The 22,079-nt window shown below is 44.0% G+C and overlaps 1 protein-coding gene across 4 annotated transcripts in view; it reads right to left on the reverse strand.

Annotated features, from left to right (window-relative positions):
- Window positions 1-22,079, reverse strand: part of LOC103153881 (plasma membrane calcium-transporting ATPase 1-like) — a 66,916-nt gene that overhangs the window by 24,558 nt on the left and 20,279 nt on the right. For 2 of the 4 annotated variants that reach the window (XM_007574958.2, XM_007574957.2), the window contains exons 2-7: window positions 15,003-15,404; window positions 7,824-8,021; window positions 7,270-7,527; window positions 6,851-6,976; window positions 6,636-6,761; window positions 3,304-3,339 (exon numbers count right to left, since the gene is read on the reverse strand). In XM_007574958.2, coding sequence (XP_007575020.1) covers window positions 3,304-3,339; window positions 6,636-6,761; window positions 6,851-6,976; window positions 7,270-7,527; window positions 7,824-8,021; window positions 15,003-15,198 — 940 coding nt within the window. In that variant the 5' untranslated portion in view covers window positions 15,199-15,404. The remainder of the gene's footprint in view (window positions 1-3,303; window positions 3,340-6,635; window positions 6,762-6,850; window positions 6,977-7,269; window positions 7,528-7,823; window positions 8,022-15,002; window positions 15,405-22,079) is intronic. The other 2 variants (XM_007574960.2, XM_007574959.2) reach the window with 1 other exon arrangement.

Genomic DNA, 22,079 nt, shown 5'->3' on the forward strand with positions numbered 1-22,079 from the left:
CAGAGGTGTGAAAACTTTCCGGGTCACCTGGGGGTTTGTTTACTAAACCTCTCTGGGTCACAGCTGACCTCTGACCTCCAGCTGAAGCACTGCTCTGACCTGCCTGACGCTGACACCTTCAGGAAAGCTTAATAATGTGGGACATTTTAAGGTTTTATCAGAGTAAAGACGATTATTGGTTCATATCTGATCAGTTCTTGTGTTTCATGAAGAACAAAAAAATAATCAAAACAATGAAAACAAAAACAGCTGAAACCGTTAATGAAGACCTGCCTGGTTGGACATCAGAGGAGAATCCCAACCTGCAGCAGGAGCTTGATAATTAATCCCACACATCATCATCATCATCATCATCATCATCACAGCACAGGACATGTAACATTCCAGATGTGGGAATGAGTCGTGTGTCAAACCAGGAAGCCGTGGAGCTTTATGCACATGGTCCACTCTGACAACAAGCCACAACACTGGACTAACAGGACGGACCCACGGACCCACGACAGAACCAGGAACAGGCGCAGCAAGGCACCATGGGAAAACGCACGGCGGTCAGAGGAGGAGGCGTGTCTGACGGGGGGGAAGCGACTCCACAAACCAGATGAACTCAAAGGATCACCCCGAACAAAATGGAGGAACGACAGCGATGCAGAACAGAGAAGGAGGAAGAGGAATAAGAGGAGGAGGAGGAAGAAGAGAAGGGGAAAGAGGAAGAGTGAATGAGTGAGGACACGCCCACCTGGAAGTGGGGATGAGAGCAGAACCAATGTAAAGAGGTCCAGCAACACTGGAAGGGTGCAACTCCCACAAACAGGTCCACTTCAGACCAGAACCAGTTCAGAGAGGAACCAGGTCAGACCGGACCGGAGCTGTTCCCGTGCTGCTGGGATCAGTGAACCCAGAACTCCTCAGAACCCGTTGCCAGGATAACAGTGGGATCAGAGCTGATGATGCGTGAGTTCCTGCGGCATATCTGCAGCAGATGCTGCGACGGCAGGAGGCCGGCAGCAGGGCGGCGCCGCAGAGGAAGCCGGACATGTGTTGGATTGCATGGAAGATGGAGGACAGTTGGCGCATTCTGGACGACGACCCGATGACATCATCACTGCATGCTGTCAGACAGGAATAGGAGCGCGGAGCCTCAACCCAGACCTGATCAATTTATCGTTTCAGAATTATTTTTTATTGTTTCGTTTGATCTAAAGTGGTTCAGATCATAGAGAGCTAAACGTTTCCATGTCCACGATATGCAGCTTCATCTCTCTGTGGAACCAGTCCCAGGTCCACTAGACTCCACTGTTACTGGTTCTGCTGCTGGTCCATAAATGGTTTGGAGCTGAAACACTTTGAGTTCCTGGTCTGTAGGAACCATGCAGAGTGATCTGCTGACTCTGCGCTCTGGAGCCAGAACCAAACAGGGTGAGGCAGCGTTTAGTTTCTCTGCCTGAAGGCCTGAGATGTTCAGAACCTGCTGATTCCTATAAATCAGAACTGAAAGCGTGTTTTAATGTAGAATCAGACTGATAAATGGTTTGTTGGACCTGATCAAACACTGAAACTGGACACCGGGACTAGCGCCGCGTTTTAACATTTGTTTTTAATGTGTCGGGTCACTTTAAGGCAAAGCTGCAAGATTTTAGTTATTCTGCTAAAATCCAGCCTCTTGCTTTACGCTTCGCTTCGTCCAGCAGGTCTGGATCGGCTGACTGCTGCCGGAGGCGTGGCCTCTGGCGAAGTAAAAAACAACTGGATCTGATTTTACCCAAGCTAACGTTGGGCCAGTGTTAGGTCAACCAGGAAGGAAGCTATGCTAATGAAGCTTAGTGAAAACTGCTGGAGCAGGGCCACAACATTTTACCCAGAAATAAATATGTTAGACATTCATCTTTATCTGCCTTTCATTTAATTTTAGTTTAACCCAGGAACCAAACACCAACCCTGAGCATTAAAGGTTCTGGTAACTCTAAGTTCATCATCCTAACAGGAAGGGTCACAGAAGCTGCTCCTCCATGTCTGATCATTTTACATGAAACCAGTAAAAGTAACAACATCAAAACGATTGGCTGATGAGAGGTTACTTTTATTTGTATCCAACAGTTTCCCGATGAAACCTGTCAGTGACTAAAGCTGCAGTAACTTTTATAACAAATATATTTTTTTACATATTTGTTGAAACGGTTTCCATGTTGTGACAGTCTGGTATAAGACAGATAATCTATGAAAAAGTCAAGCTCCTCTGGCTTCTTCTGGTGCTAACTAGGAACAACCAGTCAGAGCCTGTCAATCACAATCTTGTGGGGCGCTGCTCATCCTTCATCCCACGCCTCCCTTTGTTCTCTGCTACTATACAGCTTTTCCCCATCAGAAGATCCTATTATGAGTGCTAATATTAGTTAGCATAGCCACCAATGATGGCGGATAAGCAGATTTCCGCTAACAGTGATTTGTTTCTCCACCATTAGCACATTTAGCAGTGAGTACATGAGATTGATTGGCAGCGCTAAGCTCTTCCTTCTGGCTGTGATTGGCTGTTTTTGGTCAATAGTAGCTCAGGAAGGAAGTGGAGGAGGTCAATGTTTTCACAGATCATCTGACTCATAAACTAAAGCGACATGGAGACAGTTTTAACAAATATGTAAAAAACATGTTTTTATAAAAGTTGCATCTGCAGCTTTCAGTTCCTGATACTGATCCGGTCCGTTCTTTAGTCCCACTGCTGAACGGAGGGTCAGCGGTCATAACCAACTTTACCATTATTATTATTCTGATGATGAAGATGAATCTTAAACCTCTTGTTTCATCAGGACTTTGTTATGTTTTGACATTAATCACATGAGGGAGAGCAGCTGGAGGAGGGTCCCCTCCATGCTGAGCAGATGCTGTATCACCTGCTGGTGGCGGCTGACTGATTAACTATTATCATTTTTGTTTATGACAGAAATCACACCGATCTCCACCAACCCAGGTGATCCGGTCCGAACCGTCGGCCCACTACAGAAAACATTACTGATTCTCTATCACACAGGTTTCCCTGCTGCCTCCTTAAGAATCAAGCTTTTAGTACATTCCCACCGCTGTGGTGGTTACCACGGCAACAGTGGCCATTACAGGTGAGAGTTGCACCCTTGGACAGGTAAAGCGAAGCAAGAGATCGTCCCCTCTAGACAGCAGAGAGACAAATGGGTTGAAGACTCCCGTCCTGCTGCTGGGAGGGAGGAGCAGTGAGGATGAGGAGGAGTGTGGAGGGACAGGTGGATGAATGGAGGGGGGAGGGGAGGGAGAGAAGTGGATGGATGGAGGGGTTACCTTTGTTGCGATTTTCGGGGGGTCCTTGTTTTTTACCTGTTCGGACAGAGAGAGAGGGCGGAGTGCTGATAAGATGGCTCAAAGGAAAGATCAAATCAAGCTGAGGGAGAACAAAATTCAAACTGATCAAACCCACAGGTGTGTGTGTGTGTGTGTGTGTGTGTGTGTGTGTGTGTGTGTGTGTGTGCTGTGGGCGGAAATGGACGCATCAGAGGAGAGAGACGCCGACATCCAGCAGTACAACAACTGGTGTTGGAGTTGGTTCTGGTTCTGGTTCCAGGTCATAGCTACTTGATATCAGAACCCTCTGTTCTGTTTCGCCAGGTTTCTGCAACCTGACGGCCATTTTTATCCATACTTCTGCTAAATAAAACTCATTTACAGCAGCAAATGTTGCATCAATTTTTGAAAAACAAATTCACCATGAGGAATTTGTTGTAATTTTATAATTAGGAGAATTTTAAACCTATTTTTAGGTATAAAGATAAAGAAAATTAATATTTTCTAATTTATATTTTAGAAAAAATATGCTATACACGCACAGTTTCCAACCTTATGACAACAAAACTAGTTCTAATAGATATTAGAACTAGTTTTAATAGTTCTAATAATAAAACTAGTTTAATATTCAGTAGAATGATTCAGAAGAATCATTCTGCAGTGGAATTTTACAGCAATTATTCCATGAAAAAACAGAGAAACCATCAAGACCTGCATTGGCTACTATATTTAAAAAAATCTGTGGTTTATGTATTGTTAGCCAAAGTTAAGAGCTAATGGGAAAGGTCCAAAGAATCTTTTGTGCGTCAGGTTTCAGACCCCTGTACTAATGTAAGAACTGAGCAGATAAAAGGCTGATCAGAAGAGTCAGAGTGAGATCGCTGGTGTCATGAAGGAGCTGAGGGGTGTTTTTATTGCGAAGGGAGGTTCAGGCTCAGGGTGTTTCTAAGAAATGAGAGGATGTGACCCAACATGAATGAACCTGTGACTGGTGCAGCTAGACGATGCATGTTATTATTTATACGCGCACAACACTGCAGAGCAAAAAGACGACTCATTAATTTGCCATCATAGAGGCGCTGCCGCGGTAGAACAATTTACAAAATGAAACCTGGAGACTTAGGTATTATTAATTCAGTGCAGAAAAGGGAATATAACTCAGAAAAATTCTTGAACTCAAAACCACTCATATTCTCCTTTTTTCTCACTCTCTGTTCTCTCCCACACATCCGTTGCCACAGCAACAGACTGACAACAGCTCCACTAGTGTATCAGGATTCAACACCAAAATACACGCAAACATTTCCCACACAAAGAACAGAACATTCAGTCCTTTACTGTTTAATGCTTCCAGGCTTGATGTTCATTTTGTGATTATTAATAAGTGATTGCATGAACATTAGCGGTGGTTGATTAGCTACCACTGCTATTAGCTAAGCTAACACAGTGGTGGTTGAATAGCTAATTCAAACATCTGCTGTACTGATGATCTACCAGAGTTGGTGTCTGGTTGCCTTTTTGTTAACTGAACTGAAACACAAAGAATTCTGCAGTCTATCTGCATGCTAAGGATGTCAAAGTCAAGCTAGCATAACTGTCCCTCTCTCTTACTATTTTTTATCTAGATGAAACTTTTTCCTGACCTTGTTATCTAGTTGTCATAGTGCTGACAATTAGTAGCAAAACATTGCGTCCCCTTTTCTTTTATATATCACAAATACATTTAAGATTTAGCGCATTAAGTTGACACCTTGAAGCTAAAGATCATGCTAGTCATTGTTGGTGAACAGTTTTTTGACCTCCAGCAGGAAGCTGGGGGGGCGGATTCTTCAACGGGTCTATGAGGTCTGCTTTGTGTTTGATGTCGTCAGGATCGGCAGCCTGGTCTGGATCAGACTCCGACCGGAACCAGAGTGCAGTTCTCTCTCTGCTGAGCGTCCGTTCAGCCGGCTCAATGAATTTCCTGACAAACTCAAACCTCAGCTGGTAAAAGAAACGACCAGAAGGGACAAACTGAGGAGGTGAGGAAAGGGGATTCAGCGTGATCACGAGCGGATCGTAGCCGGCCTGGTTGGAGACAAATCTGGGACTCTTTAAAACTGACTGAGCAGCAGATCGGTTCAGTTTCCAGAAAGCAGCAGGAATAAATGAGACCATGACGTGGAGCAGAGGAGGCTGTCCAGAACAAAGCAAATATCCACGTCTCCTCTGGACAGTAAACCCAGAAACTCAGCATGAACAGCCACAGAGAGACCTTTTATGTCTTTCAAAGTAGAAAAATGATTTGAAATTCTCTTTGAACAGGTCTTTAGGAGAACCTGACTGAATCCTTCTTCAAGACCAGGGATGCTTTCTAAAGCAGCAGGACACTGACTGAAGGACTGCCGACCGTAACTGGATAAAACAGGAAGTGAGGACGAAGAGCCACCTCTCAATACACAGATCATCTCTGGAGAAACCCAGCATCAGTGATGACCTTAAAGGAAGGAAAAACATGAAACTGAGGGAGAAAGACTGTTGATGCCCCGGCTCATCAGGGGATCAACAAAGTTTGTTGTGATAAAGTCGATCAGCAGCTCTGATGTCTACAGACCTCAACTAGGAGACGTTCTTCCTCTGCGTCTGAACTAAATGAAGGACAGTTTCTGACTGCAGCTAAGGCTGCAGCATTCACACCATCCCTGTTCAGTCAGCTTTAATCCAACTCCCGTCCATTTTAAGTCCAGTTGGTTTGGGTCAGTGTGTGTGCACAATCCAATTCTGTTGTTGACCAAAGAAGTGAACTCTGATCCGCCTACAAACCTTGGTAGGTCTCGGTTTGTTGAAATGAACTCTGGTGTAGCTTGAATGCATATGTGAACAAAAAGTGGACTGGAGACCACTCCAAAAGCAAGAAGTAGACTACAGCGCAATGCATTCTGGGTAAATACAACAAAAACAAAGATGCTAGGCCAGCAGGAGAAATGGCTCATGGTCTGAATATGTGGAGAAAAGTGAGACCTGCATAAATCCAGCCTGGCTTATCATATCAAGCATCCCAGCTGCTGAGTGCTGATGGCTGAAACAGAGTAACTAACGTCCAGTTTGTTTGACTGAAAGGTTCTGTAAAAGTTCTGTCTCCAGACTCCACATCTCTCTGGTCTCATTTATTCGCTGATGCTTGGAGACGACAGTTGGACCCCTCAACGTCTCTCCTGAAGGACAGCAGGAACCCCTCCCACCAACAGAAGTTCAGTGGAACTGCTCAGAACCTGACGGATCGAGCCTCCAGGCCTCCAGCCGACCTATGACCTTCCACATCACACCTCTTGTGCTTCCTGTCTGAGTCTCACCTTTTTTGACTTTCTTCTCGTCGTCATGCTCACTGGAGCCCAGCAGGGTGAAGATGATGCCGGTCTGGGAGTTGAGGCCGACGGCTGACACCACCATCCTGCCCGAGCCTTCCATCACATGAGTCCCTGCGGACCGGTTCAGAACCGAGTCGTTATTCTGGCCGTGATCCCGCTTTCTATTGATCAGTAGATGAAAGTGGACCAGAACCACTCACCGGACAGCAGCATGGGGTCTTTGTCCAGGGACTTCCGGACCTGATCCGACTCTCCGGTCAGAGAGCTCTCATCCAGCTTCAGGTCGTTGCCTTGGATGAGGATGCCGTCGGCGGGAAGCAGGTCTCCTGCAGGAGGGGTCAGAGGTCAGGGCTGCAGCTTGCCAAGAAAACTTATTGGAATAATTTTGATTCAGTAACTTTGAAAGAGTTGCTTTACATGTCTTTGATCATTGTGTTATATTTAGTTTTTCATTTTAATCAACTGGTATGTAGGGACAGGTTTGGTGAATTAGCCACAGCTAATAAACAATGTGATGAACAATCTATGTTTCTTGCATTTATCCCTATTAAAGACTAAATAAAACCAACTCAAATAAAAATAAATAATTTATTGAGCATAATCATTATGAGCCACTCACCGTACTTGATCTGAGCGATGTCTCCCACCACGATCTCGGCCACGGGGATCTGGATCACCTGGCCCTTGCGGATGACGGTGAACTTCTGCTCCTGCTCGATGCGGCTCTGGAGGCCGCGGAACTGCTTCTCCTTAGACCAATCGTTGAAGGCCGTGACCAGAACCACAATGATGACAGAGAACAAGATGGCGGCGCCCTCGATCCAGCCGGCCTGCGCCTCTCCCTCGTCCTCCACGCCGCCCGCAGCCTGGCCACATGCTGACAACCAACGAACAACCAATGAACTTGTTTCCATGGAGACAACCTCCAGGTTCTTCTTTATCTTGGTAACAACAGGTTCTAAGAGTTTATTTTTGTTCATTCTGATTAGAAATAGCTAATATCCTTGCTGGCTTTCTGAAGGCAACATTCGCAGTACAGTGGCTGCTGATGCAGAGTGACGTCAACTATTAACCTTATAAGTTAAATTCAGTCACAGTAATAACTTTAATAACAATCTAGTTAATGATACCACTAATATAATCAAGCAGAATTTGATCAGAGTGTAGTCAGACCTTCAGCATTGCCCCCTGGTGGATGGTAGAAGGACAGGCCCAGGGAGATGATGGCGGCAATCTCCAGGATGATCAGTGTGACGTCCTGCAGGGCCTCCCACACCAGCTGCAGGAACGTCTTGGGCTTCTTGGGAGGGATGAAGTTCTTCCCGAACGCAGCGTGGCGCTTTTCTAGATCGGCCGGGTTTCCAGACAGACCTGCAGAAACAAACAGCGCAGATATGAATTCTGATGATTCTGGACAACTGATGCAGTCTAATCATGATGGAGTCTCCGCAAGTTGGCTTGGAGGCGGAGCTCTAGCGGGACGGAGACGGATCTCTAGCGGGACGGAGACGGATCTCTAGCGGGACGGAGACGGATCTCTAGTGGGAACGGTTTGCCCAGAAAGCAGACTAATCTAATTAATCTAATTCTCCTTTTTCTGGAGTCGTCCCCCTCGTGTTCTGGACCTGTTCACGGAGCAGAGATGAACCACCTCAGCTGACCCGGACCGGATCTGGATGCTCCATCTGCTGGACCTCCAGAGCCAATAATCAGCACCTACTGGGCCGCCCCGGCCTGGTTCCTGGTCAGGCTGGCTCTCTGCTGCTAACAGCAACAATCAGATCTCAGAGTGGGTCAGAGAACCTGCAGAACCAGAGGTCCATTCCTAATGGTTCCTCCACCAAATTCTGGGACCAGAACCTCCCTGGCCATGCAGATGGAAACTTTAGAGATGGTTCAGAGTATGGAGATCCGATGAGGTCGAAGATGGTTCAGACGAGGTTTCCTGACTTTAACCATTAAAATACACTCCATGAACCTAAATGACGGCGCCGGGTCCAATCCGTACCCGGGTTCTGCACTCAAACTGTTGTTACTAAACTGTTGCTCTTCAGGTTGTTCTCAGTACTTCAGATTCAGACAAGAAATCTGGAGATAAACTGAAAAAAAAGATCCTGTCTGTCTTTTGTTTATAGATTATCATCAATTTCCTCGAATTCCCCTTTAATTATATATGAACTGGAAGCTAATGGAGACCTGAGCTCTGGGTTACTGCATTCTGGGAAACGATGAAAACAGCAGAAGCTAAACCATGAAGGACTGATTATATATGTTTATGGCGTTGCAGTGAGAGCAGAGCAGCCTGTCCATCAGTCAGTCAGGCCAGCCTGCAGCCTGTCCATCAGTCAGTCAGGCCAGCCTGCAGCCTGCTGCTGAACAGCCCGCTGAGCTTCCTGGCTGACATGCTGCTGCAGATCTGAACTATGATGGCTTTACAGGACCAGGAACATTTCCAAATAATCCAGGGAAACCTTCTTTAAGACAGCTGACTGGCAGTGCACAGCAAGAGGTGGGGGAGGGTTGGTGCTACAATATTCTATGAGGCAACCAGCTGCTGGAAACTAATCCGCTCTATCAGGAGAAAAAACTGAAACTGAAAGAGGAATTTCAACTTTAAACCTCAGTTTAAAGTTGAACCCCAGACACGATAGAACCCGGGTCTGGGAGCCCCAGACCCGGGTTATTATTATTATATAAGATATTTTTAGTGCAAATATCTTAGCAAACTTGAAGTAAGACAAAAATAACTTACAAGTAACTTTTACCAAGACATAGAGGCTTGTTTTAAGTATAAGTAAATAATTCCTGAATATTGATGAAAAAGTTCAAGTTCCTTTGGCAAATTATTTAACTTATAACAACACATTTTTCCCATGTTATAAGTTAACTTATCTGCCAATAGAACAAGAACGTTTTCGTAAACAAGCCTCTATGCTAACAGTTACTTTTAAGTAAGTTTGTCTTACTTCAAGTGTAATTTTTGCACGAGAAACTAGACCAAGATTACTTGGTAATATTTTGTTTTTTTTGCTGTGTATTTATATAAAGTGCTTCACAATAATTACAAAATTGTAGATAGATAAAATAAAAAATATATAATAAAATTGGAAGTAAAAAAACAACAACAAAAGTATAAATTAAAAACCAAAACATACTTCATTTCAGAAATTTCCCAAAACCTGAATCAATTAAGTACTCATTCTTTCCCTGCTTTTTTAACTGGTGTTAGAAACAATGATGAGTTTTCAGTCTGAACTTGCAGGGTTGCAGTCTGGGTGATGCCACAGGCAAAGCTCTGTCACCTCTAGACTCTAACTGGTTTCAGCCAACAGAAGCTCCTCGTCTGACCTCGGCGCTCTGGGTGGGTGGAGGGAAGATAAGAAAACTTAAAACAGAGAGCCAGACAAAGGTGTGCAGAATGGGGGTGATAGACGGGCTGCAGCGTTTTTCACGCTCTGCAGTTGCTGCCAAAAACTCTGGTCAAACCCTAAATACACAGAATTGCAATAATCTGAAAGTTATGTAATAAATGTGTGGATATATCTCTCAAATTCAGGCTGAGGAAGATAAGATTTTATCTTGGCACAGGTTCTCTGCTGGAAGAAACTGGCTTGGATAAGAGCGCTAATATGATTATCAAATTTAGACAGAGGATCAACCATCACACCCAGATTTTTCATTTTATTTATTGTTTCTGTTGTTTTCTCTTTAATCTGGGGTGCTTAAGTGTTAAATGTTCAATAGAATTTAAAGCTTATTAATCTTTGACAATCTGTTCTTGTATTATTATGCTATTACCATAACATTACTTGAAAAGGCTCTCATAACACCAATGTTATTGTTTATTGCAATAACTTCTGGGACAAATTATCATTCAGTAGAATATATTATCGTGACAGACCTGGTTCTGAGCCATCGGAGCGGTTCTGTAGTGACGGACCAGAACCAGAACCCAAAGAGGATGTGGGAGGTGAATCTGGTCAGGTGATGTTTGATCATCATCAGCTTTAATCGATCGTGTTGCTGTAGCAGCTCAGCAGCATCGGGTTCGTCACCGACAGTCCAGCTCCCGTCTGAAGGGAGGCTGTAATGAGGCTGGCAGGACGGATTTTAAAAATATCCCAGCAGCTGTCAAACCGTTGCTGATCGATGTTCAGAGCCGGTTTGATCATCTGAGGCTAAAAGCTGCTGTCACTGAGCAGCACAACCAGCTTCACACAACCTCCTCTGCCTCCTGTTCCCGCTCCAGGTTCTGGTTCTGACAGCTGCTCAGCGTCCCACAGGAGACCAACATCTCAGCCCTGAGCTGAAGCTGCAGCAGCCAGAGATGCACCGATGAGATATTATATCTGTTTCAGGTATCAGTCACAGTGTTCCTGATCCATGAGGGCTAATCTATTCTGTATTATTCTATGCATTGTGCTCTGAGCGACATCATGGCTTATTATTTATTCTAAATTATATTTATTACTCCTAATTGCACTTTCTGAACCATTTGAAATAAGATTTGTTTCCGTTTTATTTTTACCGTTTGACCAAGTTAGTCAAACTATTGTTTTAGTCTTATTTGTTACACTGGCTTTTATTCTCCTAATTAACTGAACAAATCGAAGTTGTTTTTACATGTTTGACCGCGCTGATGAAGCTGTTGGTGTATTTCAGCAAGCTGTTCTGGTGCAGAGTTATGAATAAATTAGTAACTCACTACATTTATGTTTGTGTTTAGAAAAATAAACAATTAAAGTCAATGCAGCTGTTTTACTGTAATGGATCGGAATCAGTCGATATCAAACATCACATATCGGCATCAGGGGTGAAAACAATGGATCCCAGACAGCAATGGGTTACTGGTCCGACTCTGCCTGGTCGGCCTCTCCTGTCCCGGTACCGACTGGGTCAGAACCAGACAGAGACACCATGTTTCCTCCTTCATCTTTGAGCTCCAGTTTCTGTCTTTCAGTAAAGTCAGAGGACGAAAAATTAAAAATAAGCTGAAAACGTCTCAACTTCTGCTGGAAAAGATGGTTAATCATTCTGTAACCATCCTGGGTTTTTTATTTTTGCATAATTTTAGTTTTCTTAAGGTTTCCATTTGCTTTTTGAAATGTTATAATGCAAATTCTTATTTTTTTTGCTCCTGACTCATTCAAATGCATTTTTAAAGTAATTGTTCATGTTGCAGAAATTACAATCTGTGGCATTTTTCACGAGGTGAAACTGCTTTTCAGAAGCTTTAAATCTAATTATTAGTGAGGGGAAAAGACTCAACATTTTGGTGAATTTTTAATCAATAACTGGGTCAGAATCAATTCTGCTGCCACTGAAACTCCCACTCAGGAACCAGGGGGTCAAAGGTCAATAACCAACTATGAACAAACTATTTAAAGAAACATAATTTCCATGCCTGTAAAACACCGGACCGGTTCTGTCCAATCTGAGACTTTTCAAGATGAACTCTTCTCAGGTAAAACTGATAAAGAACCATCAGGTGATCAGCAGAACCCAGTAGAACCCAGTAGAACCCAGTAGAACCCAGCAGAAGCAGCCTCCTGGACTCTGATGTCAGTCATGAAGAACCGGATCAAGCCATGAAATGATCTGGGTCACTTCCTGTCCTGCAGTAAAAGAGTGGATTTCTGACCCAACAGCCGATTCTCAGCATCTACACTGAAATATCTATGATTAGTCCTGCTCAGCATTTATCCATTGATCAGTTTCCATGGGAACCAGCTGGTCTCCATGGAGATGAGGCCACGCTGCTGCTGGTCAGATCTGCAGCTGCCACTGAACCCGGGATTCTGCTGAGAGCTTCTGAGGAGTCAGTATCTGATTTGTAGTCAATGACTCAGAGCAAAGCTGATTTAATCAGTTAAAACTAACTTAAAATGTTGTCATGGAAATAGTAACACACAATAAAAATACTCATCTCTGAAAACAAATCCTTATTAATTTTTACTCAGCTTTATTTTTCCATGAGTCATTGTAAACATGTGATGCATGCAGCGACGAGTCGTCAGCATATTTTGTTACATTTAAACATAAACTGCTGTCCTTAAAGGTATTTTGTAATTTTAAATAAATCATCTCTTATTTCTCATCCTTTAATTTTGTTTTTGAGATAAAGGATCATTTTAGCTTTAATGGGCTCTTGGTTTTTAATTGTTGAATCATTTTTTTTAACTTTCTTTTAGAATATTTAGATGATGATATGTTTACTTTTTAAATGTCTGACCCACACCAATCTGCTGGGTGTCTCCAACCTCTCCAGCTGAAGGTTACTGAGGTCAAATACAGTTTGATGAAGAGAGTTATCTGTCACATGTAAGACATTTACTACTAGTATCCTCCCTGTAGAACCTCAGCCTCCATGTAACATAACCATCCAATTAAAGCTGCTCTCTGGTGCAAAAACAAGAATTTGGTTTGTTTTCCTGAACAATACTGAAGCGCCTCAGTGCTAACTGTGATGCTAACTGCAATGCTAATGCTAATGCTAACTCTATGAGTTTATGAAAAACAGCCAACATGTCTGGATCTGGAGTGTTTGCTGCTCTAAACCAACTGTTTGCTCTCCAACGTGTCAAACATCTGCAGACGTTCGACATGAAAGATGAAACTTCTTCTCTGACAGCTTCAGACGTGCCGGATCAGACATGCTGAGATGAAAGCTGCGCTGCTAACAGAGACAACAGCAACCAGCTGCCATCTTCTCACCTGAGTGACACCACAGCCAGTGTTCCTTTGTCCTAAAATAGCAGCTTATTTATAGAAGCCATCTTTAAAGCCTGTCACCATGAAACGATTCCTGCTGGCTGTTTCTCAACATGCTGAAGGTTCAGTTTAACACAGAGCGGGCTCACAGGCAGAACCCGGACCCAAAGCGGGTTAGAACCCGGCTCTCTGAGGGGACATAGCGGTCCAACCAGGAACACCGACCAGACCAGAGACATCTGCAGCTCCCACGTTCATGTAATCTGTTATTTCACTTTTAGATTCAGTGATGTTTAAATATATTTTTGTAAGACAAAAACAGAAAAATAATAAAAAAAATCTGAATATTTCTGCATTTCTGCAGATGCTCTTCATCCTGATATTAAACCTGCATCACAACAACCTTCATAATTTTGTGGTTTTATAACATTTCAGTGATTAAATGTCATAAACATTTGATTCTGTTGGAGCAACTCGTTAAAAATCCACATCAGCTCTGATGAAGCAGGAACTGAGTCATCAAGGCCGTTTATATAGGAGGTCAAAGGTTAGGCCCATAATTATTCATACTCCTGGCAGCTCTGTTTATGTGAGGATTCTTCTGACTGAATCAAAAGAAACGGGGAAAAGCAGCTGTAAGGATGACTGGAGAGGTCAGAGGTCAGATTCAACCCCAACACCTTCCCTGAGGGACATTTCCTACCAGTGGGTGCAGATGATCCGTTCTGACCCGGTTTCATTTGTCCTGAAGCTTAAGCCCCGCCCCCTCCAGTATCGGCAAAGCGAATCTAATGAAGCTTCTGTCATTAAAGGAGTAACTTCGACTGTCCTCTGATTACTAAATGGAGCAGAGCAATGATCGGTGGAGCCATTAGGGGAACGGGCTGGAACTAATTTCAATCCTGGAATGGACCCATGGAAACACGCACACACACACACACACACGCACACACACACACACACACACACACACACACAGAGACAAACCAAGGGATCAAAGGCTGAAGGAGGGAGGAGTAAACAGCAACATGTCGGCCATTTTCTACTCTGACACAATCTGGTGCTCTGGGGTCGGGTCCGTTTCCTCTGAACATGTCAGAACATCTGGGAGCTTGGTGAGTCGGTATCAATCCGTTTCTGAACCAGAACCATAGACGGTTCTGCTGGTCGTTAAACCAGACCTGCAGGTCAGCAGAACGCTGCTGCTCTCCAGGTCTGGTTCTGTCATCGCCTCCCTTCCCGGCTCACGCCAGCAGCAGACTCACCCACAAGTAGAACCGGTCTGGGTCCAGAACAAAGAGGACCAATCAGAACCAACCCAGGTTCTACTCCTTTGCTGAGTTACAGGAGAAGGTCAGTTTATTTGGTTCTGAAATTATCAAGAAGCTACTGGTTGCTAGGATATGCCAACATCCTATAATAATCCATTTTATTATGAAGCTACATGTTACTAGGAGATGCTAACATCCCATAATAATCTAGTCCTGCTTTCCCACTGAACCAGTCTGGAGTAAAAATGGTTCAGCTTCCTGTTTCTTCACGTCAGACAGAAACTGGAACCAGGACTCGAGTCTCAGACCACGACTTCCAGTCCAGCCTCTGGATCCAGCCCACAGAACCGGTCCTGATTCTGGTTCCTACCTTCGATGGGCGAGGTTTTGAGCTTGCGGCAGATGTTCTGCACATCTCCGTGACCGTCCTGGATCTTTCCGACAGCCTCGGCGCTCCGCAGCTCCATCAGGCCCTTCAGCTCCTGCATGCTGATTCCGAAGTCACCGTCATGGCCGCCCTCGGCCACCGAGTTCCCCGGAGGGTGGTCGGCTGTGTTGTTGGCCATGTCGGTGCCACTGGCGCTCCTCCTCTGTCTGGGCTGGCTGATGGGTTCTGGGTGCGGTCGGTTCTGGCGGGTCGCGGTTCTGGACTGCTAGGTCTTCTCCCCTCTGGAGGCGGCTGCAGGAGACGAACGCTGAGCTTAGATCCAGGCGTGGACAAGCATGCTCCCTCTGATCACCATGGAAACCAGGAAGTAAACATGTTGCCACTCTGCAGAGAAACAGGAACAGGTTTAGAATCCCAAACAGCAGCAGAGATCAGAACTCATTACAGACCCAGAACCATCCAATCAGATCCTCCAGAAAACCCAGAAAATCCTCTATTGGGCTTCCAGAGTTCAGTGTGACGTCAGCACACACAGAGCCGCCATCTTGTTTGTGTTTCTATTATTTTCCACTGAATTCAGGTCGACTCAGAACAAATGATTGGAACAAAAGTCAGTTTTTAAAAATATTTGTAATTTATTTTTAATGAAAAAAGCTGATTATCGCAGAACAAACTGGACCCAAACCAAAAACCCGAACCTTTCCCTCCGCTCTCTGCGGTCAAAGGGCAAACAAGTTTCATCATGATGTTTATCACCACTACAATTATCAATCCAGTCTTTCTGACTTTAAATGCATCAAAGCAATATTGAGTTTTTTTCTTCTGTAATGATAAAAACATATTTGAGTCATTTCTCTGCTGAACTGGCTGATTTTGTTGCCACGGAAACAGCAGCAACAGTGGACTAGAGACAGATCGTCCCCATGCTGGCTAGTTTCACTTCTTCTTCCTGTTGGTAAGGATTTTAGTCTCACCAGAGATGTTTAAACTTCTTACACTAATAAGTTGCCTCCAAGTCAGTCCAAGTAAGGTGCTGCGCTCAGCTACAGATCTGAGCGTAGCACAGTCTATATACCCACGCCCACACACACACACACACACAAACACACACACACCCATGTCAGTCCAAAGGTGGCATCTATGTTTGGCCCTGAGGGACACACCCAGTAATTCCTGATGAACTACGAAGCAGAAAGCTATGCCGCAATTATTAACTGGGTCTACGAATACAATAGGCAGCAGATCAGAAGACAATGAGAGACATGTCACAGGTACAAGGTCATTACATCAGCAACGAGGGGGAGGAGCTTCCTGTGCTGCATCAGGTTAGCTTAGAGACACTGAGAGGCTGAACAGAAACAGAAAGTGTTAGGCGACAACCACCGAACTGTGGACGTCCCCTGAGAACAGGTTCATATCAGAGGAGCTGACGATCCGTTCCTGACGATCTGGTCCTGGTTTTATATGGGTCCCAGGAAAGCGGCAGGGCAGTAGGGGGATTTTGGGAAATTGTTAGTTTTCTCAGCAACGAGAAACTTTAGACGGTTCTCCAGTTATTATGTCTTAATAATCCTGTAATATTAGAAACATCAGCCGGTTCTGGTTGTTTCTGAGACATTCTACCCAAAATCAGTGAGCCTGAGCATCAGTTTGCATAGTATAGACACGTTGCAGTGTGGCATTATGCGCACAAAATCCCAAAAAAACTTCTCATCAATGATGATTACCATTGGTTTTAGCTGTCAAGTTGTCAACATAATACACTAAATCTTAAATTTATACGTAATTTCAACACTTCAACAACTAGACACTGAGGTCAGTGAAAAGTTTTAATTGAATTGAGGGAGATGGAAGTAGATGAGTTACGCTAGTTTGACTTTGACAACCTTAATGTGGATGTGCTGCAGAATTCGATGTGTTTCAGTTCAGTTAAAATAAGGCGACCTACACACAGATTGTCAGTAGAGAAGGCGATTAAGTGAGCTAATCTACCACTGCTGTGTTCAGGTGATCATTCAATAATAATCACAAAATAAACATCAAGACAGAAAACATGAAACTGTCCATAACAGCTGTAGACATGTCCGGTCTGATGCAGATACCAACGTTTTCCTGGATCAGCCACTGATAGGAACGAGACGATATGAAATGTAAAAATCCCACGTTATGGGAATCTGTGAATGCACCAGCGACCTCAGTGTGAACATGACGAGGCATTTAGGTTCAGGTACAGAGCTCACTTAGCGGTTTGTTCAGGCTGCTGACAAGCGAGAGAGAGCGGGACGTTCAGCAGATAACAAGAAGGCTGAATTCATTACAGGTTAGTTTTCAGACAGGTAAGAACCTGCATTCTCTAAAATATTCACATCCAGGATGTAGCTTTAGCTAAGGTAGCCGCACGCTAAGCTGCTAACAGATGCTAGGTTGTTTTACATGGACTGCCATGTTCCTGATGCAAATCACTCATAAACACTCACAACTGGAGAGACAGGGAAATATTTCATATTCGTTATGTTCTTAGAGCTGCTTCTGTTATAGATCATAAAGATTGGCACCAGGAGGTTTGTTGTGTTTAAACATTGAGGTCAAAGGGCAAACAGGGGTGTCACATTGAGATTAGAAATCTGTAAGCAGGTCAAAGATTAAGAACAGAAATCATCCAGACTATTTTCTTAAAGTTGCTCTGTCAGCAACAGAGAGAAGCTTCTTTCAGCCAATCAGGTGGGATCTGGTAGAAAGGGGGCGGGGCTTCACTGCTAACTGTCAAAAACATCCAAACAGTCGTATTTTATGAATCTGAATGAAAAGGTTGTGTTTTCTAAGCTGGACTGTCAGAAATCACAACAGTCTGGTCCTGATCTTCCTCTTCTTCATGTCCCCCCTTCTCTTCCTCCTCCCTGCTCTGAGCCTCTGCAGACACACCTGCTCTGCATACTAAAGGAGCAGCCTGTACCACCCTTCTCAACACACACACACACACACACGCACGCACACACGCACACACACTGCAAACTCTGGTAACACTATCCACTTGAAGAGGAACTTCTTTTCCTGCGTCAGAGCCAAACACACACACTCACACACTCCATCCCCCTGTGACTCCATGCAGACGTTTCCTCATGCAGAGAGCGGCTGCACAGCGGGATTGGCCAAGACAAATGTGTGTGTGTGAGAGGGAGTGTGTTGCAGCATGCCACACACACACGCACATGAACACACACGCACGCACCCACACAAACACTCCAGTTCCTGGGGCGGAGGAGGCGGCAGGAATGCAGGAGACCACACCCATATCTGCAGTCACATGACCGGAGAGGAAGGAGGAAATCCCCACACTGCAGAGAGATGACGAAGAGGAGCAGGCTCACACACACATAGCTGCAGCTTTCTGCATTCAGAGCACGCTCTGAGCCAACCTGCAGCTCTTCAGTCTGATGAAGCTCAGCTGCAGAGACAACTCGTCCACCTGACAGGATGCAGATGGGCAGCGCTGCATTCAGCCTGCAGTTATCCACATCAGCGACCTGACTGGACTCAGATCTGATTTTTGCAAATTATCCCGACTGCTTGGACATGTGGTCCTAAATGTGTTATGCATCTAATTTTTACAACTGGAAGATACTTTAAATATCCAAAATAAACAAGCAAAACAGCAGAAACAACAAATAAAATAAATTATGAAGTTTCTGTAAACAAAACTGTCCTTCAAATGCAGGTAAGTTGAGACCAAAACACCAGACTGAGGAGTTTTATCATCCAGTTTAGAAAGAGAGAAAAGAGATTATTGAACCCGTTTTAATTTATCACATGATTAATTGATTTATTGCTTATTGCAACAGGCCTAGTCAGAGGTCAACGGTTCTCCAGGAAGTCTGACACCTGCTGGACAGAATGCATCAATAAATAAGGTCCACTAGCCTGAACAGAACCGGCTTCAAGAACCAACACAGAGTAATGAAGAGAAATCAGAGCAGAGATGAGATTAGAGGGTTTCCTCCAGGTTTCAACCACAACCACAACCAGAACCAGAACCAGCTGCAGATTCTGTGTGAACAGAGAACCTGCTGCTGTCTTTGAGCCAAGTAGGAGTTTGCGGTTGAACCTTGGAGGACAAATACCTGACATCATCATCATCATCATCTTCATCACCAGGTGTAACATATTTTCATCAGCAGCTGGACTCAGTCAGGCTGCTTAATGAATGCATATATCAATGCCAAGCAGACAAATACAACCAAAACAAACACGTTAGCCTAGCACCACCAGGAGAAATGTCTTGCAGTCTTCAGACAAAGACAAAATAGAAATCCTCCTACCACTAAAATCTGAAGCCACTCCATTTCTGTTTACGTGTTGTTGCTCTCAGTGTCTTAACAAGTTTTTGTGTCGTTTCCTTCAGTGGTTCTTGGTGCAGCGCCCCCACAGGCCAGGAGGGGAACAGGCTGCTTAAAGGATTTGGTTGGTTTGACTCAGAGCAGAGAGAAAGAGAACCACATCAGCAGGAGATGGAGCAGATGATGAAGTTTTTAACTGAATCAAGCCGATTATCAGAGGGAAACATCCGGAGACTGGAGCAGCTCTTCACTTCTTTACGCTGCTCTAAACATCAACTGTCTCCATAAATAACTTCAGAGAGTCCGAATAAAGGGATTAATAACAGTTAACATTTACTGCCAGTTTTCTACGACATGCTGACTGCTGCTAAGTCCTGGCAGCTTTAATAAGAACCGCTTTGAGCACCAGATCAGGAGAAATAGGAACCTCCAGGAGAAAAAACATTTCTCCCATTTGTTTCTACTAATTTGTGTTTGTTTAAATATTTTTTCTACAACTTTACTCTGTTTCCAGACCCTCTGATCCATCACTTTCAAACAGTAAAACCATCAGTTTCTCTGTTGCTATGGAGACACATTTAGCAGAGGTGACCAGTTTTCTCTGACCAGTTTTAATCTCTGTTTGATGTCTGACCCACTGGTTCCCAGACGGGAGAACAGGAACGAGCAGCGGGAAGCAGAGGGAATAACTGGATTTAAGAACAAAAACGCCCAGATTATCATCATCATCATCATCATCATTATTATTATTATTATTATTATTATTATTATACTGAACCTTGATCTGGTTATTATTTACTACATGATCCTGGTTGATGAGTTTCAACACAGAAACTCCAGAATCAACTTTCAGTTTTTCTCCAAAGCGTCCCATCAGATCCAGAAGGTTCTGGTTATGTTGGGTCCAGTTCAGGGTTTAACCAGATCCCCAGGAGGTTCTGCTCTCATCTGAACCTGTTGGCTGCAGACACCTCCTGCTGACTCATCACTCCCACCTGGAGGAGTTCCTGTGGGAAAATGATGAGTCAGCAGACTCGTCCGGATCAGAACCTCATGGTGTTTTCAGGAGGAGCCTCAGAACCAAACTGAACTGTGATTAAACGGACCGGGCCCTGGAGCAGCCTCCATCTGGACCAACCCAGTCAGCACCAGTTAAACCAGTTTGTTTAGAAAATGCCGAGTAGGCACAGGCCCGTGTCCTCTGCTGCACCCTGCAGAACCAGCAGAACCACAGAACCGGAGATAATTTTATGTTAATAATTTTTATGTTATTCTGTTTCCCAGCAGAAGGCTTCTGACAAAATGTCCAGAAAAGTTTTTTCCTGTTACATAACTGAACTTTACACAAATAAATAAATTCCACTTATTTATTTTTGTGTGCCATGTCCATGTGTAGAACTCAACCAGATCCAATAGTTTTCAAAGTGACTTTTACATCGTTGAGGTAAGACATGCGTCATAATTCTGCAGCAGAAGAAGCCAGACATTAAATCTAGAAGTAAAAATGTCTGAAAATGATAATTATGAGCTGATGAAAGCAGTCTGAGTCAGTGAATGCATCACATCCAGCCCCACCGCTCCACATCCAAACATACTTCTCTCTACATGCTGCAGTCAATGCTAATCCAGCTGATTATCAGTTATTACTGATACCCAACAGCTAAGCTAACACTGTTTGGTTGTAGCCGTCTCTCTGGTTACGTTACAGGGAAAGAAGCACAGCCAGCTATAATTAGACGTGCAACACACACATTAGATAGGTAACACACTCTGGCAACCTGCAGTAGACCTCCGGGTCTACAGGGAGCACTGGGAGGCCTGGAGAGCTTCCTGTTCTGGAGGAGGCAGCAGGCTCTGTGTTTCTGTTGCTTATCAGAGGAAATGTTAGAGCAGAAATCAGTTTGAGCTAAAGCTACACAGCTAGCTGACCAGCAGAGGGAACAGCAGGCTGACCAGAGGAAGACCAACCGGACTGCAGAGGACAGTCCCCCGTCCCAAAGCCAGGGTTTGTCTGACCTGGTCCAGACATCAGCGCTGCACAACAACAAAACACACGTAGAGCTTGTAGAAACCAGCATCAGAAGCAAATGTGAAGAAAACCTGCAGAAAACGTTAAAACCAGCCAGCAAGGCTTCGCTCACCCAGCAGGCTCAATTATGATTTTTTTTCTTCTTGGGATCCATTTTTTTCTCTTTGTGGTCGTTGATTCTACCGATTAAAACAGAGATGCACCATTCCAATATTAATATCTGTAAAAAATTCTAGATTGGGTATTGGTGACAATGTGCTAGATCTATCCAGTCTAATTCTACACTTTGTGCTCTGCGCACTGTCATGCTTTATTTATATAACATTTAAAATAATTTTCCTAATTGCACTTTATGAACCATTTGAAAATTTGATGCAATTTGGTTTTACATGTTTGACCAACTTTTTGATTTAGTCTGATTTATTTTGGCTATTTTACTCCTAATTGCACAGACTGAATTAAAGTTGTGTTGATTTTATATCAAGCTTTTATATTGGTGTGTGTAAGTGTACTGTACTGGTGCAGAGTTATTAAATAAATTTGTAACTCAGTACATTTATATCTGTTTAAAAACAGAAACATTTTAAGTCAGTTCAGGAGTATTTTTCTCCCATACTATAACCTCAGATATTGGTGGTTTAAAAAGTGGATCGGTGCGTCCTTAAGTTAAAGGCGTTTGCAGTCAGATCTCTGTGA

This window comes from Poecilia formosa, unplaced genomic scaffold (genome assembly GCF_000485575.1).
Source record: "Poecilia formosa unplaced genomic scaffold, Poecilia_formosa-5.1.2 Scaffold365, whole genome shotgun sequence".
Classification (NCBI taxonomy): Eukaryota; Metazoa; Chordata; class Actinopteri; order Cyprinodontiformes; family Poeciliidae; genus Poecilia; species Poecilia formosa.